This window comes from Hakea prostrata, chromosome 1, assembly GCF_041222555.1.
Source record: "Hakea prostrata isolate BN-2017 chromosome 1, UWA_Hpros_2, whole genome shotgun sequence".
NCBI classification, from domain to species: domain Eukaryota; kingdom Viridiplantae; phylum Streptophyta; class Magnoliopsida; order Proteales; family Proteaceae; genus Hakea; species Hakea prostrata.
Window position 1 is genome coordinate 24985357 of NC_142600.1, and position 27628 is coordinate 25012984.

Below are 27628 nucleotides of genomic sequence, written 5' to 3' on the forward strand. Positions count from 1 at the left end.
ATTTTGATTTTTTTTCTTCGTTTTTGTAAGTCAGAAAAGTAGTAGATGATGAGTTATTACTATTATTTTAGTGTCAGGAGTATGATAGATATATAATTTGATTTAAAAAACATATAAATGTAGTAAAAGGAATTTTATGTTCTACCAAAAAAAAGTAAAAAGAATTTTATGAATAAAAATGTAAAATTGTGGAAGTCTAAAGAGTGTGTTTATATGTAGTTTACTCTATTTGTAATTCCCCCCTTATCCCCGGGGTGATAAGTTGATAACCTAGTCTTATGCCTTTCATGAAAATCAAATCAGCTGGGTGGGATCTGATGGAAAGTGGAGTGGTCGGTGGCAGTTTCACACATTGCGAGAGGGAATGCTCTGATGTGTGATTTGTATTGTACTAGTTATATATTCGGTTTCATAGGCTCATGTGGCTTGGAATCTATCATGATCAAATAAAAATCTCCAGGCCCGCCAAAGGTGGTATATTAAAGCGGTTAAAGACCCAACTTCCCTAGGGGAGGTCTTGGGTTCGCACCCACTCGGCGGCATTAATATAAAAGCTCACCCCCAAGGAAGTAAATCGTGGTGCCAGCAGCTCCGTTGTACTTCATGAATGCGAGATTTGCTCGAATTGTTAGGGAACTGATTAACCCCTAACGAAAACAATAGTGGCAGAAAATTTGTTTGATGTTTCTCTTAGAAACCAAACATCCATAAATAAAGTAAAGAGTTTTTATATGTCACTCATTATAATGGGGTGAAATTTTAGGTGTTTTACTATAGTGGCTTAGAGTACATGGCACCCACTTGCTAAATTATAAGTTACTCATAGTTAGGATTTGAATTAAGATTCGGTTAAGTGACTTTAGGAAATAACCATATTCGCCCTAAAAAAATGAAATGATGTAATTACCCCATTTAAAAACTCCTAAACTATAAATCCTTCAATGGATCACCCATCTTTTGGGAACCTAAATCAAACAAAACTATGAAAATTAAAGCCCTATGAAGAGTCACAGCGAGTAGGGGTGGTCCTATTATTGACCATCTCATAATTACCCCATTTAAACACTCCTAAACTCAACCCTTCGGTGGGTCACCAATCTTCTGGGAACCTAAATCAAACTATGGAAGTTAAAGCCCCATCAAGAGTCAGAGTGAGTAGGGGTGGTCCTATTATTGACTATCTCATGTTTGCAGGTGACTATATTGTTTTCTCTACGGCTGGGGGGAGGAACCAATGACCGTCTACAGATTCTCATGGAGGACATGTCACACCTAGGGGTGTCAAAAACAACATGTTGACCCGACCCAAGCCTGCCTTGATCTCAGCCCGATTTTTTCAACCTGAAGAGCGAACTTGGGTTACAAAATAATCAACCTTGACAGGGTCGAGTTGGGTTCAGGTTTAGCCTCGGGCAACCTGGCCTAGCCCAACCCAGCCCTATGTTAGTGTGTGATCTAGTTAACGTTATGTTTATTGTTAAATTTAATAAAAGCGCAAAAACAAAAGCAAGTGTTGTGCTGGTCGGTTGGTAAAAGCATTACTTTACGAGAAGAATGTATTGACTGTATCAAGAAAAGTCCTTGTTAGCTCTTTCTAATTCCATCAAAGTGGTCGATGGTAGTTTGAAGCAACTCATGAAATGTGAAGGCATGGTTGAAGTGGTTGACTGTATCAAGATAGATTTCCAGCTGCACGCAAATATTTAGCCTTCCAATTTTGTAACCGCTTGATTACCCTTTGCACTAGTGTTTCACAGTGCTTCTTTTTAATTTCCCCACAAATCAAATGGAATACCCAGATGTTTATCCATCTCTGATATTGGTGTTATATGAAATTCGGAGCAGAGTGATCTCTTGAGTCCATTTGTTGTAAATGGACTTAGTGGGCTCTTGTCTTGTTGACATTGAATTGCTGACATGAACGGCTGCAATAATCTTGAATCAATTCCTGAAGAGTGGCCGCTTCTTTATGTGTCGCATGACTAAAACGTATATAGTCATCTGCAAAAGCTAGACCCCCTTGATATCTTTATTCCTTTCAGTCTCTCGTTCGCTCTTGCTTTCTCCATATGAGAGGAAACATTTCTGCCCAGAGGAGAAAAATGTAGGAAGACAGAGTATCGCCCTGCCTGAATCCTCTTTGAGATTGGGAAGAACTCCTATGGGCTGCCATTGAAGAGAGTAGAGTATTTTGTTGTTTTGATATAGAACATGACCCAACTCGATCCATTTGTCTGGGAAGCCCTAAACTCTTGAGGGCAGACTCTATAAAACTCCATTCTAACCATTCTAATAACAATCATTTTTTAAATTATTTTATAGCAGACATTACATAGGCCAATTGGTCTATATTATCCCACCAACGAGGGAGAACTCTGTCTTTGGTATCAAGGTCCAGAAGGTGTTGTTCATACTTCTGTTAAATGTGCCAGTCTCAAAGAAAGCTTTGACATAACTAATGATGTCATTTTTGCAATTTTCCCAGACTGAATGGTAAAAGAAAACTGAAAAGCCATCAGAACTTCATGCGGTCATTTGTATCTTTTAGGTCCAAATTTCTGGTACTCGTGTTTATGGCAGTTCAGCATTAAGACCAGCAGATGATGCAATGGCTTTGACTGTTCATATTGTCACGCTACTCGATCTTGGCAACAAGGTCATATAGCAGAACTACTCAAGCAAGCTATTCCATGTTTCTGCATATGATTTAAGTTTCAATCGGAGAGAATTCACATGGAAAAGAACATCATTTTAAAATTGCTGGAGACAGACAATATATCATGAAATATGAATTTTTTAAGATGACCCAAATGGCTCAAATGATCTAATCAGCTACATCAGTAATCCAGCAAGCTGGTGGGCACGTATGAACATACTCCAAGAGATTTCATTGTGTGACATACTGCAGAAACAACATCAATTTATGGAATCAAGTTATCAGTTAGTGTATGCACTTGCTTCAAACTGTCAAGGTCATGAAAAACAGGGTCAACTTCAAGCATCTCTGCAAATTTTCCGAGAATATCCTTCAGAGTCCCTTCAAACTCATCACTATCTAATTTGTCACTGCTTTTTCCTTTTTCTACACCATCAAAAACCAGATTGTAAAGACCCTCTGTTTCATTGGCTTCTGGTGGTGGTAGGCCCATGTTTTGTCCATTTTTCTCGAGATAACTCCTGATTATTTCTGTGCTCTCCCCTCCTCTACTAACACATTCGAACACCTTTTCTGTTTCATTCTTCAGTTTCTTCTCATCAGAAATGAACTGCAAAATTTCCCAACCTTGTGAGCAATTATTTAAAAAGTTGAGGCTGTAAAAGGACACTAGTACAACAAATTAATTCCCCCCCCCCCCCCCCCCAACAAAAGGGTTGGGGTCGTGTGGGAGATGAGTAAAGAAAATTTATTTCTAGAAGTAATCCAACAAAGTCAAGAAGATTATATACCTAAAACAGTCTACCTTAACAATATTTTCACTACCCAGGATTCTCCAGGAAACATTAATTAAATTCCTACATATACAAATATAAAACATATAAAAGGAAGAAAAAGATAAGAAAAATAACCAATACCTTTTTGAGCTTTGAACCATTAATGATCTTGCTTTTCTGAATGACAACAATGTGCTTTTCAGCCAATACATCTGCCAAGTCCTGTAGAACAAGCTGAAGTAGCTGCGCAAATTGTGCCTGACCCAATGCTTCTTCCCCCTCAGCTTCATGTTTCTTCAGGATATCTTCTAGATGAGAACATGCTGTTTAATCACAGATTGCAATGATTAGGCATTCTTATGAAATGATTTTGAAATATTATGTTATCAATCACATGTGGAATTTAAGATGGTCTGCCCTAGAACAGATTCCAGGATATTATGAATGTTGAAATAAGACTCACAAGGTAACAGGATTCCTGTTTAACACAAGGGAAGGTCTTCTAGAGGTGTGGGAAGGACATTGTGTGGGAAAATTTCATTCCATTTTCTGCAAAAGGAAATGCAAATGCAATTCCAATATGCATAAAACAAATTTATATAATTTTATTTTGGGCCAAGATAATATGCAGAAATGTTCACCTCAAGTGTGTTATATCAAGAGGTTGCTGCAGAATCAATAGTATGTACAAACAATGTATTTCAACAATGTATTTCATGGTGTGGACTTGACAAAAATCAGGGGTGGGGAAAATCAAATGAAAATTCATGAAAAGGGGTGTTGACATCCACCACAGGGTAGACCACTGCCTCTCAGGCCTCCCCGGCTGATTCTACCATAGAGGCCAACGATAAACAATAACTCCCCCCCCCCCCCCGGTGGCCCAAACACAGCTAACAAATTCCATCATACTGTTCTCTCCAAAGAGAAACAAGTTTACTGCCTCACCTCCACTAATGCCATCCATCTTTCTGTCATTCTCCATCCTTCATTTTGGTTGTTTCAAATAGTAATTATCAGGACTTGATCAATAATTAAAAAAAAAGGGTATACCCAATGCATAAGCCTCTCAGAAGGGTCATAGTGTGCATGACCTTACCCCCTATTTCCACAGAGAGGCTGTTTCCAGAGGTCTAGTAGTTCATTCTAAAATTTGGATGACATTGTCATCTGGACCAAGTCAACACCTCCTCTGTTTTACTTTGTTATACTCAAAACTAGGCACAAAAAGGTGAAGGAGACGCTTACGTAGTCTCTCTTTTGGGTGGGGGACTATGAAGTTCCCTTCCCCACATCCACGACCACCATCACTTCATCCTTTACCCTCCATATTTTTTGAGCTACTTGTCAGACTTCATTTTAGTTGGTCAAAACAGTCAACAGAGGGAATGATCAATCATCCATGGTAAATTATTTTAAATCTCTACAGTTGCCTGAAGGCCAGCCAAAGCCTTCCACTTTTTCCATTCCCATTCTAAGGAATCACAAAGTGAAGGGGAACACTAACCTAGTGTCTTTTATTTCAACCTTTTGTTCTGTTTGGAGGTTAGTATGTCCTCACCAATAACTAGCTTTAGATCTTGTTTTTCTCCTTATTCAACCTTTCATCAAATGATATAGATATGTAAGACATGAAAGGACTATATCATGTTCTCACAACACTAATTACTTATAAAGAATAATCCACAAAATGATAGGATTTCTTACAATCCATATTCTTGTTTACCAGAGGACCTACACATTTGAGTACTTTGAAAGTGTGATGGATATATATTATTCTGAGTGATGACAGCTATTAATTTCTCTTCTACACCCTTTAAAAATTGAAACATTTCAAATCTAACAGAATAAGGTTCTTAAAGACATTGAATCCATCAGTCAAACTTGGATGAACTGGCCATTGTGATGCCAGTATTTCATTTCAATTCCTTGATGCTCTAACCGCTAAGCCCTGATCCACAGTTCCATCCTATGACAAAATCGAACACCTACTAAATAACTAGACTACCCTGTTCTTATGTTTCATCCTGAGCAAATCAGAAGATTCAATCCCATATCCTTCCACCAAACACCCCAACCCCAAAAAAAGAAAAAAAAAAAAAAGAGGAAAAAAAAAAGGGCACCTACTAAAACTAAAAGGTGCATTTAAAAGTGCCACCAACCACAAGAATGGAACTAATCAAGGGATGGAGAAGGTCAACATCAGTGCTAGAACTCTACTTCTATTTCTGTATCCCTTCAATAAGCTCCACTAGTTAAGGGATAACAAAAAATTGTATGCATGAGATGGTTGATGTTTAAATGATGCTCAGTCTAATCTGTCAGGAAATTCTGTAAAATAGGAAGATTATAATATTCTACCATTCTAGTTGGACCAACTCTAGAAATTATGAAGTGTTCCGTGTTCTTGTACATGTAAGTCGCTACCTTCAAACAGAGTGTGAAATTCTAATCTCTACTCACTTGTCCATAAGAGAAGATCGTATTATTAATGATTTGGATTCATCAACGCATATGTTTTCACAATCCATCACATAAAACATTGCATTCATTCTGCACCTACAAAGTGCATAAATTCTTGCTCAAGGAGAAGTGATTAAAAACTCATCAACAGTCAACTGGCTATTCGTAGATCTTAAAAACCATGATTCAAGAGATGTTCCTGAACATGTATTTCCGAAAAAGATAATTCATCGTTTTAAGGGGAAATGAAGGGATATGATGCAAACCTGAGAAAGGAGGAACGCCCATTTCTACTCCCATACGTACAAGAGCATTCCGTATCTGATTCTTTTTTATCTTCCCCTCATCTTCAATGTCTAAATCCGTAAAAAGATTCTCCGCTAGCATGGCGAAATCATCTTCGTCCTCCAAGAACAGTTCAAGAGCGCTTCCATCCAAAACCGATACGACAAGTGGATCATCTAAATTGGAGAAAAGAAAGAAAGAAAGAAAGAAAACCCATTCGAGTGAGTGGCCATCATGACAACGGGAACACCAAAATGCAATCATTAAATGAAAAGAATTCGAAACCCCATCACGCAAATCCAAATGATTTCAACTTGGAATACCTCTCAATTCAGAGACAATAGCGGTGACATAGTCTTGAAGCACAGAAGAAGCTTCCTCTCTATCGAACTGTGCGTTACTAAAACTCCCCATGTCAAGGTTTATTCGCTGCAACGCGGCAGTTTTTATGCTTTCGGGCAATAAGAGGCCGAAGATTGCAGAAGAGACTTGTGATTCTGCAACATCAAGAAGTTGAGCTCCGGTGAAGGGACCATCAGATTCTGGAAGATGGAGAACGATGGTTCTGAGCTGTGACCCGTCAAGCACCGTCAGACCTCCGTCGGCCATTCTTTTTTCTTCTGAAGAACTCAAAAGGTGGGCAACAATCTGGGCTGATTTTGTTTGCTGAAAAGAAGGAAGAAAGAATGGTAACGATATACAATTCTGGAAGAAGCTGATCTGGGTTTATTTTCTTTCTGGGTTGATGATGCAACAAACAAAGCTTCAATCCTATAAAGGTGGCATTGACGTTATTCAATATGACTAGAACACATTCATTCATAAATTTTATTTTCTTTGTTTTGTTTTTGTTTTCCCTTTAATTTTTTAAGGATTTCTTTCGTTCTGCTTTTGTGGTTTTTATTATTTTTTGGGATTAGGTGATTTTTAGGCAATGTTGGGTGATTTTGACAAGATAAAGGAGGGAGATTGGTGAAGGGATATTTATCATACTATACATGAATGATATTTAGTCAAATAAATGGTATTTTAATATATTTGTTTTTTTTTAATTTTATAAAAAGATATTTTGGTCATTTAACAAAGGAACTTAATTGGAATTAACAATGTCAATTTCATTTGTGATGGAAACTTAATTTTGGACACTTAAATAATTCAACTTGAGTTTTAATCCATAATAATTGAGTCAAATGTTAAAAGCTCTAATATTTTTGAAATTTACAATAAAAAGATTTAAGAAAGCTTGCTTAGCAGCTAAGCCTAGGTGACGTTCTAGAGAAGAGAAAAATAAGCTAGATGTCACAACATGTTTTAAAATTATATAATTTGAAAAAATATCATCTACTGTACACGAAAATGCATTTATATGCTAAACAAGTGGCTGAGAAAACTTAAAAGAGTATTGATGACTTTTTTAATTCAAAATAGACCTTTAATCACAAGGCTTCGTTTGAGATAAAAGTGCAAGCAAGATAGACGTGCACAACAGAGGATTTTTTTCAATATAATTTCATAATTATGAAGCTATCTTCTCAAAAAAGTAATATAAGTACGTAAACGGACTAGTCAAAATTACTAGATTTGACTCAAATTTAATCGATCAAGATTTCAATTAACCCCATTTCTTTATTGAAATGGATTGAGTTAGGCCGAGTTTGACTGGACAATCTGCTTCTAAGAATACAAAATAAATTAAAAACTACTGAAAAGTAGGTTGAGATTTGATTTGATCAATTCAAACACTTTTTCTTCAAAAAAAAAAAGAAAGAAAAAGAAATTCAAACATTTTATTTTAAATATTCAGTTATTGAAAATTCCTTCCTATCCAGGTCAGTAGTTATATGGGTCAACCATTTGTGCAGTCAGGTGGGCTGGCTTAGTAAATGGATCCAAGACTGTAAGCCCAATCTTTGGAGGCCAGTCTCCCATGCAAAGTACTTATTGAGGTCTTGTTACTCTGCTAGATCTGACTAACGGAGCCCGAGCCCAAGCCCATAAAATGATAAAATGACGAAGCTCATTTGCAGTTTTGGGCCATTTATTTGTAATCAATTCTGTTCCAGTAAAGGCCAGAGCCAATGTCAAACTTGAAACCTGATTAAGCTTTGCAACCAAATACACCATTGAATCTATTACATTGTAAATCCTACTTGTACCAGTTTTTAAGAACTTTAAACATGTTACTGGTACTATTTCTGTTTGCCACCACTAGTTGTCTATGAAATCTTATCAAAACCCTGCTTGAATCCCCTTGCAAATTTGTTTGTTACTAGTGAGATGTCTATAAGGTTTTTATTTTTTATCAAACCCTATCTGAGTTCTTCAAACTACTTTAATTGGTTGAGGCACAGAATAGTCAAGAAAAGTGGGTTGCTGACACTCATGCTCCTTGATTTGAAGCATATGTCCTTGATTGACTTAACCATTTAGGCCCCAGGGAAAGGCTTATTAGCCATATACCTAGAAGAAGGGTAGGACCATTGGACCACCAAAAGAAAAGATCTCTGCTTGAATGTTTTCTTTCCTCAAGGGTTGCTGCCTTCCTTCATGTGAGCATACCCATTTATCACTTATCAGTGTATTCACCATCTAGTTCTGGCCAGCACCCCTGATGCCTCTCCACTGATTGAACCCTACCCAGCACCTTTATCTTCTTCATGTAGGAAGAAGCAATTGAAATAAGGGGTTGGGTTTGTGCCCTCTAAGGAGGACATGAAGCCAGAAGTTATTGCCTGTAATTGTGACCCAGCACCTTTATCTTCTTCGTGTAGGAAGAAGCAATTGAAATAAGGGGTTGGGTTTGTGCCCTCTAAGGAGGACATGAAGCCCAGAAGTTATTGCCTGTAATTGTGACCCTCATGGCTCAACTAGTTCTTGCAGGCTTTATTAAATTCACTTGGGGGATGGGAGGGGAGCAAGGAATTAAAGGAGGACCAATAAGGGGTTCTGATGTTAGGTGGACAATCATCTCAACTGCAACAAAATGGTTTTTTGTGGTCAGGTAGGGCAAGGCCACCCTTTGGAGTACATATAATACAAATTTTTCTGGCCCAATGGTTGCTCTTATCCTTTTCTGTTCTTCCCTACTAACCCAACCAAGATCATTAGAAACAACAACCTAATCCTAATTTTAGGGCCCTTTTTAAGCATTCTTACATAGTTATGCCATCAAGTGCCAAAGTAATCAGAGGCATATGAGAGGAATCATACCATCTAATTGGTATTTGATGTTGTCTATAATTAAGGGTGTCAATCTGGGATTTCAGTGACCCAAAACCAAAATTTGAAGTTTTGAACTGCTTAATTTTGGTAATTTTAGAGGATCCATTTAAATGCCAGAAATGCTATAACTTTCCCTGCATGTTTCTGGCTATTGCTCCCCCCTTCAGAGTCCTATTGGGGCCATCGTTTAACTGGATAATGATTTGAGGAGTTTCAGAGGTGTATGATTACCACCTTTTAAGGGGGTCAGGGCTTGTAGGTCCTTAACTGATGGGTCCAAGGTTTACCAAAAAAAAAAACTGATGGGTCCAAGTTTGAAACTCTTCTCCTTGTCATATGTTCTGAACGAACCATTTAATTTGAATGTAGATATCCGAGAGGTTTTTTAGGTCGCAGACTCGCAGGGCCCAGAGCTACAGATCTTGCTTACATCCGTGCAATTTCTACAGTTTTGCAGACACCTGAGATCTGAAATATTTCCAAATTACTTACCCCGGCCTCTTCTCTTAACTTTGATTTGATGACTAACAAATGTTTTCGGGTTGTAACTCTAAAAGGGAAATATATTTGAAGAGAAACAAAATTTTCTGATGAAGTGATGGGTGCATTGATATTTGATATCAAGTGTCCATAAGAAATGTGTATTGATGTAATGTAATGGGCCCAACACCAACACCAATGCTATTTTTATTTATTTTTGGGTGAAAAAAACCAGTGCAGTTCCACTAAAAATTGTCCAGAAGCTTTTCATCCCCATGAGACCGCATTGACAGCTGAACATAAAATAGTGAAGTAAGAGGCAACCGAATATAGTACTGTAACCAGGTTTAAGATGGAGCCGTTGGAATATTATGAATTGTATTCAATGGGTTTGGATTAATTTTCAGTCTCATTGTTTGTAGTTTTGGGAAGCATTGCTTATCGAGTGGAAGCTTTGATCTGGAGTTGTGATTAATTACCAATACAAATGAATTTAATTTCTTTTATAAATGAAAATCAATATGAATTCAATACAAGCAAGGGATTGGCTTAATTGGAAAAGACTGATATCTCATAATATAAGGTTAAGAGTGAATTTTTTTCAGGCCAAAAGGTGATAACAGGTTTTGATGGTCTAGATAAAATAATATTCATCATTATTGAGGCATTATCCATCAAAGTGTAGATGTTATCATTAGCAAAAGTAATATAAGGATTGGCAGAAATGATCTTTGTTAATGACCATGGTATGCACACTAGAATGGATCACAAAGGAGAGGCTTCTTATTGACCAGGGCATGCACACTAGAATTCTTAGCATTCTTAATGCTTTTTCAGGTCTAAGAACCAAATTTTTAGGAAATAAGACACATTGGATATGATACAAAGGAATTGATGCAAAACAGATGTATTTGGAGGATTTGAATTCATTATCTCGCAGGTATGGACACCACACGTACAATAGGCCCTTGATGACTAATTGGCTGGACGACTGTATGGGCAAGGACAACATTAATAGTTTGTATTAAAAAAATCCAAATGAAAATAGACAAGGAGGAGAGGTTGAAATGTACTTGGCGAAAAGGGCTGCTAAATCCTCCCAATATCTACGGGGAAAATTGACTCTTTTACGTACGTGTAGCTCTTAAGAAAAGATGACGAGTGAGTAATGAAAAGGCAAGGAGATAGATCAATAAGTTGATGATATAGTTCTCGAATACAAACCCCCCAACAACCAACCAACAAACCAACCAACCCATAAATAAAATATTTAAGGTAAGCAAGGTCATGGTGAAAAAGCAAAAACATGCAATTGCTATCAAGTGTTAAGAGAAGTAGAGCGTTGATCACGGGGAAGGACAAAAAGCAAGGTCGCTCTTTAACTCAGGAGTCTATGGGGTTACCAAGTCACCACCCGTGGGAGTTAAAAGGGAACAGGTACCAAAAACTTTCCCCACACCTCAAGGACATGTACATTGTACACAGCACCTCTGTTGCTTTCATTTGGATCTTCTTCTGGTATCTGGGTTGGGTTGGGTTGGGTTGTGTGATCCAGGAAAAAACTCATTGAAGTACTTTCACAGTAGGTGGTAATATTGTGTGACGTACTACGAAAGATATGGGATCTGATTCTTATGGGCTTTTTGGTTTAAAGACCAAACCTTAGATTCCATGCAGTAGTCAGTACCATCCGCTTTTCGTATTCTTCTTTTTCTTCTTTCTACATTTTAATCACTCCGCTTCACTCTGTTTTCAGAGACAAATCATTGCGTTCACATTGCTTTGCTTTATGAACAAAGGCCAACACTCACATCACACGTTTGTTTGTGCCTACCGTGGATTTCCCATTTCCCCCTTTGTTGGTGCTAAAATTTCCCTGGATAATTAATGTAGGATTAATTTTGAAAGCGCGCTAAAATAACTGCTTTAACAAAATGGTTTCAGAAAACCAACTTCCTTCGAGGAGGAGGTACCAGGGCTCTGTTCTTCCCGGCAAAAGAAGCAAGATTTCGGATGGTCTCGGCTACAAGATCCTTGAATATCAAGCGCTCGATATCCAGCACCACATCCGATATCTCAACTTGGCTATGGCTATCTCCCCAAGCGCTGTTCGAATCTCCTCCTCCGCCCATGTCCCTCCGAAGCACCCCGCAGATGATCTCGAACAGGTCTTCCCCCGCCGGTTCCCTTTCTCTTATTCTCTGGAACTCCGACCATATCTGCCTCATTTCTGGCTTCCCACTCTTGCAATTCATCTCTGATACTGCCTTCCATGGTGGCAACCGCTTCTTTCTGTCCAGGATTTCCTGAATCGTGTCGAACACAAGCTTTCTGTGTAGCATGGATTCCTTGCGAGTGTCGTTGGAGCCGTTGTAACGCCGTTTTTCCAGCAACAAGAACATGTCAGAATCCTCATGGAGGTATTCGGAAGCTTGGAGAATCTCCGACACATACAGGAAATCTCCATCTTCGGGTTTCAATCGGACCGGTGAGACAACTGGGCTCCAATTCTCCTCTTCCTCCTGTTCAATCGATTGATCTGTTCAACAAAGATTAACTAACTGACATCAATAACGATTCCCATTTCCAGTACCAGTAGATCAATCAAATTCTTAAATGGTAACACTGCAGCAATAAATGTATTATAACGTACAGATAAAACCGAGTCGAATTCTGATTGGCCCGTGCAACCAGAAAGAATAGATTCGAGTACTCGACCCTCACTCGATGCAAAATTCAGGAAAAAGACAACGCAGATACAAGTGTATCAATGTATTATTACCAAAAAAAGGAAGGGTATTTACCTTTGAAGTCTATGCATCTTTTCATGATTGGTGATGGAGACTCGTCGTTGTAAAATGACGAATCTAGGACCGAAACCGGACTCGGCTGCAACTCAGATGCTGATGCTGCTGTTATTTCCGCTATGCTGTGGAGCAACTTATCGCATCTCTCCAACAAGTTCCTCCCTTCGTTGTAATCCCCCATCACCGTTCTCTGCAACTGCATTCCCAAACCAAAAAAAAACATACAAATTGAGACTTATTAAGTAAGTAATGAAATTGATTGACAAATCTAAGAAACAAACTTTTAACGAGATTCTCTCTCTCACAAACCTCCGTGTCCACTCGAGAAGACATACTACTGCTCTCGGAACTTGTGGATGATTCGAACTCTGCTGGCGTAGAAATCCTCTCTTTTGGTGAATTCTCAGGCACCGGCTTCCTGTTCCTCCTCGGTGATCTGCTCGTCGCGTGTTCGGATCCAACCTTCTTTGTGATCAGCCTTGGAGAATGAACGGGAGAGCTCCTTCTCTGCTCCACGGAATCATTTGCTCTCCTCTGCGTCTCAATATTCGACGGCTTTCGCCTAGAAATGGAACTCGGACTTTTTACGCCAGACTCGTCGTTCCTTGAGTTTCTTGCTTTCTGTAAAATTCTATCCGTCTCAAGGCGGTGGGGAGGCACCGGCATTGTCTCACCAACTAGATTTAGATTCCGACGAACTACGGTTCTGGAATTGAAACTCGAAGTAGGGGAGTCTGTTCCTGTTCTGCCAACCCGATTGATTGGAACCCTCGACCGGGAAGGTTTCATGACTACTATGGGAGATTCTTCGCCATATAATATCCGATCGTACACGAAATTCTGTTCCGCCGGTCCTTTAGAGTGCAGGAGCCCTTTGAGTTGCAGAGCTTCAAGGATCTGCTTCAAGGCTTCCAGATCCTTTGCTGGTTCATCGATTCCCCTCATCTTCAACCGCTTCTCGATCTCTCCATAAGGAGAAACCCTCTGTTTTGGCTCCGGAAAGAAATCCTGCGAATCAAAAAAGCTTTTACGTTGCTGCTGCTGCAACCTCCACGACGAAGCAGACATGCCCCCACTTGGAGGCATCGGTGGCTCGGCTTTTTGTTTCCTGATGAAGAAATCAGCAGGGTCTGATGTCCGGAAAAACAAATCCGGTTTATTATTTTCTTGAGCTGCATTGTCTCTTTTGAGATTGCTTCTAGAATTTGGCTGGAGCGGCGGCTGCTGCTGCTGCTTTTGCCGGAAATTCTTCCCTTCAGTGAGTCGATGAGGAAGAATATCCCTGGAGACCCTAGACTCCGATGCGGATCTCCTTAACTCAGCTTTGCTAGGAGTTTCGGCAGCAGAGTCAGAGTCAGGGAGAGCTTCAAGCCCCATAAGCCGGGCAATGACACTAGGCGAACGACGGTGCGTGTCGGTATCCTCCGGTACAGTGAGTTGTGAAGAGCCATCGCGTTGCGCGGCAGAGAAAATCGCCGGGTTCGTTCGGATCTCCTTGGGACGCAGACTTCCTTTTCCATCAAAACTTGCCCTGCTATCGAGAGAAAGCCTCGGTGCATCCTTGAACTTCCAAGTAGACCTCAAGCCTTCTTTGTATTCGAAAACCGAGAACGGAAGTGGCGATCTCGCCGGACTTTCCGCCTTAACTGACAGTTCCGGCAACGGCGAGAGGACTTTAGCGGGAGTAACGGAGCATTCCGGCGAGTTACACGGCTGTGGTAGCTGCTGTTGATGAGATTGCTGCTGCAGCTCTCTGGAGTAAGCCGGAGATCCGATTGATATCTCAGACTGGGATGTGGAATCAACCTCCTGAAGTATCCAAGGAAGAGTGTCAAACAGTGAGATCCCAATAGAGATGGAATAATAACAAAGAAAGAAAAAAGAAAAAAGAGATGAAAAAGGAAGAAAGAAATCTAACCGGAGATGGAGGAAGGCGTTTGGTAGCATAGAGGCGTTTTCCGGAGAGAATCTGGTGACGGTCAAAGATTTGGAAGAAGCCAGTCATGCATCCCATCTGCTTCTCCATCTGCTTTTCCAGATTTTGATCGTGGACTAAACCTGTCTTCATTTTCTGGCAATTTGCTGAAATTACAGCTGCTCACCGCTTCTCTGTTTCTATCTCTATCTCTCTTGCTCTCTCTCTCTCTACACTAATCAGTTCCAAATCTCCATTAATGCTGATCCGCAGCTGCTCTCTCTCTCTTTCTTTCCGTGTCTTTCAGGCACCAATAGGAGAGTGAACCTTCCCGAAACCTGCACTGAGGCACTGAGTCCACTCCCGCGCTTTCGGGGTCTTTTAAAGCGTCGATGGGATGGGATGGGAGAAGAGGGAACTACCGAACTCCCGAACTAGTAGAGTAGTAGGAGCCTAGGAGGGACAAAGAGACGAGAAATATCCTCAAATTTTGATTGAATGACAAATGCGTCCCAACAGAATAAGAGAGAGAGGAGAGTCATATAGGGCACTCCGCTCCGGTCCTGGCTCCCGAGTCCTGAGTCCTGAGCAATGGTTATTAGTGGTGTCAGAGATCCACTTCCTTGGGTTACGAAAACATTGACCAAGACTCTTTTACATTTACCAAGCTACCCCTTCAAAATATCAGCGGTTAACGGACCACTACCCCTTCAAGATGGGAAGGTTTTACAACCGTTGGATCTTAATTACTGAATCCAGAGCCCTCACCGGCATGATGAGTTTTAATATGATCTCCTCGTCGTCGTCGTCGTTGTATTTATATATGTACGAACGAAAGGTGGTGAGTGAAGGGATTCACGAGGGAATCTAGAAGGACTGAGTGAAGAAGTGAAGTGAGGCCGAACTCGTGAGGAGGCCTGGAAAACTAACCCTATAAAACAAATTCTTATTTATGAGTTTCTATATGCACTTTGTTTTCTTTCGTAAAATTAAATTCGAAGTTGCTCTTCATTGTCCACACTCATTCCATGACATCTCAGAAGAGATGAATAAATAACCTTGCTGAGTCACCAGTCACGAGTCACGACTCACAAAACCGAATGAAATATTTACCATTTAATAGGCCGGCTAGGCTAGCTGTTCTTTGTCTGTCGAGTAGCAAAAGACTGGTAGTAAATAGTAATAGTAATAAATCCAATAAATCTAGTTGCTGGTTGAAGTGGGTAATTAAGTGAGAGTGGGTGGGATTAGTTCAGAAAGGGTTTCTAAAGCATTACTTAACCTTTTACTGTTTGAGGAGATCGATGGAGTGGGAAGTGGGGAATTGGGTCGATATGATTAATTAGTTAGTTGACAAACCTATTCTCTCAACTCTTACCTTTTTGGCTTTTCATTCTATCACCAGGTGTCGTCATCTTATAATCACCACTTCAATACAAAAAAATATATAGGGCCATTCATTACTTCCTCCTTCCTATGGTGATATATCATAAGTTTTTTTCTTCTTTTTTGTTAAATCATATTGATCATACATCTAGTTTTAGTGACAATAAGGTATAGAATTATGTATTTAACATATATAATCTTTGTTATTTCATCAAGTGATCCCAATTAGTATAGCAATTGAAATTATACATTTATATAGCAACTCATCCTTAAAGAAAAAGTTCCATATTTTATGGGTTCGACCCCTTGGGACGATAAAACTCCCTCCTTGAAAATATAATCAAGGTATGCACAAGCTGGCCCGAATGAACCTTAGATACCAAAAATTTTGAAAGTTTTCCTACATAACCCATCACCACATATAAGTAAAGTGATCAACAGAATATCTTAGTTTGTCATGTCAATAGAGAGGTGGTAGCTAGCTAGATAAAATATAATTTACCCTTTGTAAAAAATTTTGTTCATCCATTTAAAATGCTATGCAAATGGTGAATGAGATTTTTGATCATTCATGGACAATTCAGGTTTGATAGATGACATTCTCTAGTTTCATGACACGTTCACGGGTTGTGTAATAATCTATTATATTCTTAAAACCAATTGGTACGTACATATGCTTTCATGCAAGTTTAATCCCTATGTCTCATGAGATTAGTTTGAATCCCTAGTCTTCCCTCAAGTTTGCTTGAGTTTGTTCAAGAAGAACGTTATGGTTAGAGGTTCTTCCGTATATAATATATAGTTTATTATTATTTTTTAAAATTTTTCTTATAATATTATATATTTTTCAACTTACCCTAGAAAAGAAATTTGTTCCTAAAATATCAATGCCATCTAAACCTTTACTTCATGGTAGATCTAAATGTCTATGTACAAAATTCCACATACTTTCTTTTTCTTTTTATGTGAGGTTCATGTGGTATACATGATAAAAAATAAAGCCCAGCTGTTGAATTTATTGTATTGTACAAAACAGAAGTTGTACATAAAACTCCCTACCCAACCCCCCCCCCCCAAAAAAAAAAAATTTCATTAAGCACATAAATTAAAGTATCTACTAGACTTGAATGGTGGCCATTTGAAATTGAATATAAAGTAGGGAGAGCTGTATGATACCATCAATTTCCTCAAATTGCATTCATGGTACCTATTGGCCAAAACAAAGCCTCCAACGTAACCCTTTTGTGGTTCTCATTAGCATATGATAAAGAAAGGCCCCTGCCCTCATTAATCACCATTTATTATTCTTCCTTGCCTTTGCCTTTGCCCTCACCTCTTAATTACTCTCAAGCTAGCAACGGTTAGATTACTTATTCCCTCCACGTAACGGTACAATTAATTAATTACTTATGAACAAAAAGCACCGTAAGCTGTGCCCACCTATATATATATATCTGTTGTATTGGATCCATGAATGAATCATCTGGGTTGGCTCTGGTCAAGCCTATCACTTTGTGCATTTCCAAGTACTTTGAAACCGTGTTCTTTGTGTTTGCTACTTTCTTAGTAAACTGAAGTGTCATATATACAACCTTTTTAAGTTCATTTTGTTTCCCAATAACGAGTGCAACCTAGGGTTTAATCAATGGATTCCATTAAAAGGGTTTGGGATGTTATTATATACTTTTTCACATCTGGGTCCTAGAAATTGCAGTAGCATACATGAGATGATCAGAAGTATATATACTTGATGTGGACCCTTGCCTGTCTCATATAACCTTAGCTACAAGTGCTAAAGCAGTCTACTTCATGTGGAGTTTGAACTGTGGAGGAAGGAAGGTGGAGGCTTGGCTGGCTTTTAAGATAAGAACTTAAAAGCTTCTGCAATTCCATGTGGGGGTTTCTTCTTCTATACAAGTAATGTCCTGTCTTGTTGTAATAATATGAGAGGAGGAAAGAAGAGAAAAGAATGCAGATATCCTTTAGCACATTCACTTGCAGTTAACTCACATGGAGTCTCTCAACTCCTTTAGTTTCAAAGGAAAATAAAGAGAGATCACCAAGACAGATCTCATGCTTTGCCATATCTGGTAAAACTATGCAAATGGGTCCAGTTCAGCCAAAGTATTCTTTGGCTTGGTTAAGTGAATGTGTAAGATTAGACAGAGAGAGGACAAGAGACTTGCACAGTTTCCAACCTCAGCTCCCATGTTCTCTCACCCACCCTCATCTTCTGCCCACATTCCTTAATTACCTTACTGGAATTCACATTCTCTTACACCCCACAGATCATAAAAAAAAAAGAGAGCTGTTTCTTATAGATAAACGCATTATAATTTATGGCAATCCTCTGGGAAGTTGTGTGAACTTGTTAGTTTCTTTACACTCTCTAGGTCCCCACTCTAATATATTTAATTTCATTAAGTCAGTTCATTGGACAACTAGATTTTGGGAACCCAGATTCAATCATGAAGAGATGGGATTTGATTCCACTCCATGAGGGTTGGGACTTGGAAGAGTTAGCGCGGTTGGATCACTTGGAACATTGTATCCATCACCATTTAAGACTTGATGGAACTGACTCTTGGCATATATTTTAAGCTCTACTGGCTACTAAGCTAGTCACTGAAACAATATTATATGTAGAACCCCATGTGGAAAGGACCCTTATTTACCTTTCCACTCTTTTCATTTCCTTAGTTTTTCCAAATTCCAATACTTTAATGGAGTTTTATGGTTTTTCTGTGGGTTCCTTGAACATGGCTAAACCCTGACATCACGTTGGTGTTTAAACTAAAACCAGAATGAAATGGGTTATTTCACAACTAATTACCTCATCTGTCCAGTTCTGTTTTTTTTGGGTAGAATCTGTCCAGGTTCAGTTGAAACAGAAGCAATATATGGACATTAGAGCTAGGCACACATATGCCTATCTTCTCGTTTGCTCAGAACATGAGCTAATAGTATCTCATCATCATCATCATCTTCTTATGTAATCAAAAAAATATCCAATATCTCATGGAGATCTAAGCTTAAATAAGCATGTTTTCTTGCCTGATCTTGCCTCTGGTACTTCATCTGGAAATATATTCTTATTTTAGTTCTACCACACAAAGATTAATGCCACCATAGTGAGTAATAAGTGGAGAGAGATTAGGGGGTGAGTGGACTCGCAGGCCCTTGTTCCTCTTAGTCCTCCATCTCCATGACAGAGACAATGAGGGTATTGAGGACAAAATGTGGTGGTAGATGCGTTACTCAACGGCCTATCATTGAAGACTTTGAATATGGGAGATAGTAGAAAAGAGTTCAGGAATTGCTTGGGAAGTGTAGCTAGCCAAGCTGCCAAAAAGTAGTGGGTCTTGAGCTTTCTCATCTATCGAAGGATGCCCACCTCATATTCCTCTCTCTCTCTTCTGTGCATGCACTTCACTTGAGGTCAGCAAAGAATATAGAGTTTGAGAATTAAAAAAAGAAAATATGAATAGTTACTAATGTAAACAAGTAACATTGCCTTAATTGTTTATATTGGGTTGGCTTCATCTCCATGTTTAGCTCAGAGCATGTTGAAAACATCAAAATGACGCAATCTAACATTTCTAAGCATCTCAATGAAGTAAAAAAACCGTTCTAACTTATCTGTTTGTTTTATAAGGGAGCAAAACAGCTTAAGCATTGGTGTTATCCATTATCATCATTGGTAATTGTACCTATGAAAGAGAGGACCTTGATTTGTTAGAAACTAGACTGTGATTAAGCAGGTTAATTAAACATTGATCCAGTCTCCATTAATTTCTAACAAAACAAACAAGTTAAAAGTGGTAAGAATCTGGTTTTTCTTGAGCCAAAGTGTGATGCTTTCCTTTCCCAATAGTCTTCAATTGCTTGGAGGTTGGAGCAACATAAGAAACAGTAGAAGAACAGCCCTGCAAGAAACCTTTGAAAGCAATGATCAAAACCTCAGATCTGTAGGAAACATTTCCATGTGGGTTCACTTCAAGAAATTAGGTCCTTGAGTGAGTGCCATGAACTCCGCTTCCTTAGCATCTCTCACTGCACTCAGAAAATAATTCTTGCAAAATGCATCCTTGAAAATTTCCTGTGTTAAGAACCGAAGCATGCTTTCCAGCTAGGTCCGTAGTATCTACTGCACGCATCGCCTTCATGTTGCGCTCTCGCTTTCCGCACAAAGAATTTCTTCAGCTTCATTGTAAAACGAGGTTGCGAAAAGCTTTCCAACTCCTCGATCCACTTGTCTCGGGAACAATGCATCCATGAAATACCAAAAGAGTCGGGATCCGTCAAGAAATGCTCCACTAATCTTGTATGCGGACCAGGGCAAAACCGACCATAACATTACAAAATGTAGTATACCAGCCTCCATAAGGATTAAAAGTTGCCCGGGCATTCTCCGAGAGTCGCAAAACCTTGCATCATAGCAAGAACTGATTATGTCGCGATCATCATATTTCTGCACGTTCATCACATCTCAATAGAGACTACTTATGTGTTAGTGGAGGATTCCCACTGGTGGAAGGAATTTCATCACGGGAGGCCCGTTCAAAAGATTTACCGCAGGTATCTCAACACGATTCCCATTCTCACCACCTTCTTCTCCAACTTGACCATTAACAAAGACGATTCCTTAATTGAACCATTCTCTCAAAGAATTCCGTAGAGATTAGCAACGCTAAAGATTAATCCGGAAAAGATTCCACAAGTCAAGATTATTCCACAACAAAGTATTAACATTCACAAACAAAAAGCCAAAGCAAGCCAAATTCCAAAAATCCACAAAAAGAGCAAAAAATCCAAAATTTTGTGCAACAAAGAATCGGACCGGCTTTGAGCAGCCGCTTAAGTTAAGCATCGCCACTAGTGACCCCCTAAAATAGCCATAAAGAACGCTTCAAATACATTTTTGGGTCATATTTCATTCTTACACTTCTCAAAACGCGATTTGGGCTCGGGATTTCGTGTAAAGGGTTAGAAGGTATTTTGGAGACTCCGTTGGCTTCTGATTTACTTCCCACGCGACGCATACACGTTACACTGTGTAATCATCTCATGAAAACCTTCATTTCTATGGTTTGCATGATAGAACTACAATGTGTAACCGTTTTTAGGTTTTCTTTTGTGCAAAAATGTTTCTTTTACATCCCATAACATGTCTAGGCATAGATCTACTGCTCACTACGATTTTTACACAAATATGTAATTATTAGACATCTCATAGCTTCTCATTTTGCATTTTTTTCGCCTAAAAACAGATTTTCTCACTAGATGGCTGTCTGCGGAGGTAGGAGAGCACCCATTGCGGCCGAGGTCGTGGTCGAGGTAGAGGTGACGCACATGACCCAGCCCATCTAGACTACTTTAGATCCTCGGAGGCACAGGAGCTATACTTTGGCCACTTCACCATCGTGCGATCGAGTATGGTCGACCAAAGAGTGACTTTCAGAGGCAGCACGGCGCCCCTGATCGAGAGTAGATTTGAGGTGTGGGTTGGAGAGGTACCTTGTTTTTGAACGAGGACGCCTATCCCAAGCTAGTCGTGTTATTCTACAGCAACCCGACCTTCCACGAGAGATGGATGGAGAGCACGATACTAGGCTAGTGATAGAGAGCCGGTGAAGACCATGTACATACGCTCACCACAGAGGAGTTGGCTCACATCCTAGACGTGCCATACATCCACGGCGATGGAGATGGTTCGAGCCGGGGCTGGAGTCGACGATGTCATTCACGGGAGGAGAGAGCTCTATCTACTCGAGCATTTGCCCACAGAGTGCAGCGGGGTAGAGTCGATGATCGAGCTGTATCCCTCATGCGGTGATCATTTCAGATCATAGCACGGAACTTGCTGCCTAAGGCATGTCATCGTAAGGGAGATTTCACCATGCAAAGCATGATGACTTTTTCTAGAGTACACTCGCTACGTGCAGACTTGGCTTACATAATCCAAAATGCCATGATCTACCGAGTGAAAATCCGAGGGGAGCAAACCTTGGATACGGGGCGGCTCTCGACGCGGATTTTTGAGCACTTCGGGTCGACTTCGAGGGAGAGGAGACTATCCGGCTTGGGCATAGCGGTACTATAGGATACAGATTGGTCGTGATGCACTTAACGGGCGGACCAAACTCACTGTGAGATGCCAACTGAGCAGAGGATATGGATGTAGAGACCGATGATGAGGATCATGCGACTCGCCACCACCTTCCCGCCTCGAGACAGAGGCACATCCGGGGACTCGGGATACTTCTGGAGATCGCACCACCTTGGGCTAGGGTCCTGCTCACTCGGATGGACCAAGCGAGCGGGCAGGTAGAGATGAGGGGCCAGATAGCGAGTGCTCTGACATACTCCGCCGATGAGACTAGCTCCACCACCACCACCACACAGAGATAGGTCTAGGTTTTGATTCACTATGATTCAAGATCTACCTTAGGGCTTAGATATGTTTATTGTAGTTTTTATTTCAGCACATGTTCATTCCCTAACATTTTGTAAAGCGTAGAGTACGCCCCAAATTATGTAAGGCCTTATCTTATTAATGAAACACAATTATGTTTATTGCACTTGTAATATTGTCTCTTATGCATTTTCTTGATAATTACAGTGTGAGAATATATTTCACTTGACTTATTGTAAGTTATTCAAAATAGGATCCACTTACTTTATCATTTTGTTTCTAACAAAAGGTGTTCTATTACTCACCTAATTCTTTTGAGTCACTGGATCTATGACCGATTGCTCGTCTAATACTTGTATTAATTATTATTGACTTCGTAAAACCATGGCTCGACACCACTGTCACACCCCACCCGTGGCCTCGCTACCCGCCCGACAACCGTGGGTGCGATCCGTCACAAGATCCAAGGTTTTAGTCTATCAACAATATTTAAGACAAATATAGATAATCATGAGCAAGAATATCCAATAACTAAATTAAATGAATTACGTGCCCAAAATGCTCCAATAACAAAGGAAAGAAAATAAAGAATAATGAATAAGTCAAAAATGAGGGTAAAACCAAAAAGGAAAGGTGGGGTGGTTGGGTTTATGGGTTAGCCCCTTAATCCCCCCCCCAATTTATTTATTTTGTTTTTGTTGTTTGATGGTAAACACTTGTAAAAAAGTATGTTGTAATTTGGATTTATTACCATTATATTGATTTTTACCAACTACTGATGTGGTTTTTGACCTAGGGCGGTTTTTGGTTGGGTTTAAATTTTTTTATGTACTGTCACCATTTACGGTGCTACGGTTTTAGGTTAAAAAGAATAGAGAGAAATAGTGTGTTATAAAAAAACTTTAAGCCCGGGATACCCTATTTGTTTTGGGATAAAGAAAGACTTGTTTAATGTTAGACTGAAGTTGGACCCGATTTCAATGTTGTTATCCTGAAAGCCTTAGGAGGCCATATCCGGCCTTATCCTTACCCCACCCGGCCCGGAATTTGTATTGTCTGTTGATCCAATCACCCGAAGTGGTGGGAAAATTCCTGTATACCCTTTTGGTTGATGATTTGGTGTCGGAGCCCAAGCCCATGGACATTGACGATGATGCCCCTCACTTGAGAGCGTTGTCAGTTAGTTTTGAATCTGCACCGAAGAGGGTGAATTAGTTGGTAGACCTAATGAACACCTGTGCACAATACAAAAGTATTTCCCGAAACTAGACTTCTTGATGGACTTGTAGGAGAAAACCCCACCCAATTTGACCCCATATAGCCCTCCAACTTGTCCGAAGTTGCTAAACTATGTCTTGCAATTTCGCTTACGCATCGAAGAAGGTGAGCTTAGTTGGTAGACCTAATGAACTCCCATGCTTGATCCAAAGGTATTTCTGGAAACTAGACTTCTTTATTGACTTGTAGGAGAAAACCTCACTCAATTTGACCTTGTATAGCCTTCCGAATCCCTGTTAGTTGCTGAACTATTCCCGAGAATTCCGTTGAAACCGCTGTTGGTCGACACTGGTCGCTATCAACCAAAGGTATCGACCAAAACAAGCCCTTAATCGTGAAAAAGATGCTGTTTGGATATTCCTTTTGTCCTTTAAGTGAAACCTCGAACCTAAATCATTATTTCACCATTTCAACATCTGAGAACGTGGGAAAGTCCTCTAAGCCTCCTCCTTGGCTTGGGTGATGATCTTCTACAAGAATCATTGTTTCTCTTCTCTAATCTCTTCTCCAAGGTATGTAACTCTCACCCTCCCTAATCTACTTCACCTCATCTTGTTCTTGCTACTGAGTTCGTGGGAGAAGGTGCTGCAACCTTGCAACCACCTCTTCTACAAGCTCTCTTGGGTTGATTAAACCTCTCTTCATTCCTTCCATGCTATGTTTCTTATACTTGATATTCTTGCTTTCTTATTTTGATTTCCTCTTCATGGAAACATGAGTTCATATTCTTAATCTGATTTTCTTTAGCAAATAGGTCTGATTATATGTTAGTAATTGTCTATATTTTGCTGCTCATCATTCTATTGATTAAATTCCTAAGTTCTCTTGCAATTTCAATTGATTCCATTGAAGAACATGATTCTTGCAAGTTTACACCTAGGACCCCAATTTGGGGGTTTTCAATTTGACCATTGGATCATGTTAATTCTTGCTACGTAGTCTCCTGCTACTGTTCTTAAGCATCCCTCCAAGTTTCATACTGATCCGAGACCCCTAAGACCAATTTTGAGCCAAAACCCAAAGAAATAGCCAATGCCATGATTAACAACTCTTGAACTTGATATGCCAATTTGGGGATTTCTAATTTGACAATTGGATGATGTTAATTCTTTGATAATTAGTGTCTCCATATTGTGTTTGAACTATTCCTCAAGTCAGATCGATCCGAGACTCGGCAGACCAATCTTTGAGCCAAAACCCAAAATCCCATTTTATTCAAGACTGTCGATACTATTGGTCGATACCATCAACCTAATGTATCAACCAACAAGGTTCATTTTAAACTTTTGCCCGCTTTTGATCCGCTTAATCTCCGATGTTTTGATTTCTTCTCTAATCCTTCATATATGTTTGTTTAGGGTTTAAGACTATACTGGACCATCTCTTGTGACTTCGGATCATCTTCTTCACAATTTGAGGTAAGGATGGTTATTGCCATATAACATAGACCGTATGACTTTTACACTGCTGTTGGTAACTTAGTAGACTTAACTTATTAATTGATTTTAGACATCATATGACTACTGTAGTTACCTTATGATAGTAATACCATGCTTAATTACTTGATTTATCATGTTTACTTATTCTTGTCATTTATTTATATCTCGTATTATGAGATGTTATGACATGTTTTCAATATGATAATGTATTGTTGATATGTAATGGATGGAAATAAGCATGTGATTGCTTAGGTATGATTTGGGATTGGGGAGTGCCCTCATCGTACTTTGTCCTTGGACATCGGAGGGAATAGTATGGGATGTTCTCCGAAGATGCCCATCGACGCCTCGGATCATTGGATGACATACATAGGACTTGTCTAGATGTATGGCTAGGATGCCTTGCCATATCGCCCCGAATCGGAAGGGCATTGAGACCTAACGACCCGTGGTAGTAGTGTGGATTTGTGGGCGCCAAGACCGGTAACCAATCCGTGAGAGGACATAAATTGCATTGCGGATACCCGTATGGGGCCATTTATTGGTAGGGTTGCAAATGGCTAGACTTGGGCTCACGGCACCAAGACCGGTGAAATGATCCGGAGGGGACTTGAGAGCTTCCTGCTTACCATTTGTGGATGACCAATAGGGTTGATGAGTCCGGTGAGTAATATCCGTGACTCTAGTGTGAAGGATACTGGAAAGGATCCCTAGAGGGGAGGAATGGACGTATCCGGAACCGACATGATATGACTAAGTAGATGACTTGCATTGGCAGGCTTTACTTTGACATGCGCTAATACTTAGACCAAATGGTGATGTGAGAGAGTGGTGACCGAAACCCCAACCATGGATTTGTCTGAGAGGGATGCAGACCTAACTTCCCCCTGTGATGAGTGACCGAGACTACCTAAAGAAGTATGGTGCTACGACTTAAAGCATGTCTACCATAGAGACCAACATACTTAGAGTTAGGATCATATTTGCATCTTATGTCCTCATATCATCTGCATCAGCTCATGATTGATATCATATGGCTTATGTATTATGGAATAACTTTCCTTGCCGAGTTCTTTTTGAACTCACTCCTTTTTGCAACATATTTTGTTAGACTTTTCCAGGTACTCCCTACCGTTGGACTCGTGACGGTCAACACTTTGAGGACTAAGTTGGTGACTCATACCACTTTGGCTACGGTGACTACATCGGTGAAGGCTATCAGCTCAAGACTCATATTTGTCGAGTAGATCCGGCCTGGCTTAGTTTCTTATGATTATGTTATTGAGGAGACATTTTATAAGTTAGAAGAAATCAGAACTTAGTTGCTTACCTTTTTATTTTCCTTCTTTGGAGATTTGGTTGTAACCTTTACCTTATTTCGATCTACCTTCCGCAGAGTTGTTTTTTGATTTGATACTTGTTATTCCGCATGATGTCGCTGAGATCCTTCCGTGATCATTTCTTAACTTTTATTATTAGATTACTTGAATACTATAAATTGTTCTTGCTTTTGATTATATTATTGTGATAAGTGGATATGATCCATTAGATTCATAGTGTGTAATAAACAAATCCACAATATTTGGATCAATCAAAAGATAGTGTGCAAACCAATCAAATGCACAATATGTAGATCCACAAATGCATAGTGTAATAATCAATTAAGTGCATAGTATGCAAATAAGCTGAGGTATAGTGTATGAATAAATCAGGCACCAATATGTGGAACACAATATGCAGATCTATTAGAAACAGAGTGTAGGGGAATTAATTAGGGCATAGTTTGCAAATCAATTTAAAGGCATAGTAATTAGAGGTAGAATTTTGACAAATAAAAAATAATATTGTGTGTCAAAATTGTCACATCCACCTAGTCGGTACCCTCCCTGGCATACCCCCAGGGTGTGATCCCACCCCGAAGAACAAGTGTCAAGGAAATCATCCTCCCACATACACAATAACATAATCATGAATAAGATATAATCAATGTAAATTATGTAAGTAAAGAGATCAATATAATAAGAGAGAATGATAATATAATCATAGATGGAAAGAATGATAACAATATAATAATCAAAATGTAGAGTATGGGAAAATCACTCCACATATCACAAAGGAAATGTAGCTCGAAAACTAATAAGGAAATATTACAACCGATTCGTAAAGGAGAAAAAAGAAAAGAAATAATCAAACTAAACTAAGGTCTCTTCTATCTTATAAAGTGTATCTTCATAAACATAAACCAGAGAAAACTAAACATGGATGCTCCACTCTAAGGTAGGGCTAATCCTGGTACAACCACATGATCACATGAGGGATCTCTTTTGTATTCTCCAGAACCGCTAGCACCTTGAGAGTAGTATGCATCATCGGCTTGCGCTTCTTAGTATTGGCCATCATACTCACAAGATCAGAGAATAATCTAACAAGATATTTGCACTAAAAGGAGTGAGGTTGAAAAGAATCAAAGAGTGAGTCATATCCATAGCAACATAAATAGTATGAT

General features: G+C 39.5%; 2 protein-coding genes across 2 annotated transcripts; both read right to left on the reverse strand.

Moving 5' to 3' along the window:
* Window positions 1–2723: 2723 nt before the first annotated feature.
* On the reverse strand, window positions 2724–6969 carry LOC149028444 (uncharacterized). Its single transcript, XM_089148501.1, has 4 exons — window positions 6504–6969; window positions 6162–6356; window positions 3574–3755; window positions 2724–3266 (listed from the first exon to the last, which is right to left on the reverse strand). The coding sequence occupies exons 1-4, from the start codon at window positions 6787–6789 to the stop codon at window positions 2922–2924; spliced, it is 1008 nt and encodes a 335-aa protein (XP_089004627.1). The 5' UTR covers window positions 6790–6969; the 3' UTR covers window positions 2724–2921.
* A 3902-nt stretch (window positions 6970–10871) lies between these two features.
* LOC149028445 (protein LONGIFOLIA 2-like) lies at window positions 10872–15187 on the reverse strand. Its single transcript, XM_089136735.1, has 4 exons — window positions 14608–15187; window positions 12999–14498; window positions 12687–12885; window positions 10872–12421 (listed from the first exon to the last, which is right to left on the reverse strand). Exons 1-4 carry the CDS (start codon window positions 14755–14757, stop codon window positions 11823–11825), a joined length of 2448 nt encoding a protein of 815 aa, XP_088992861.1. The 5' UTR covers window positions 14758–15187; the 3' UTR covers window positions 10872–11822.
* Between the last annotated feature and the right edge of the window lie 12441 nt (window positions 15188–27628).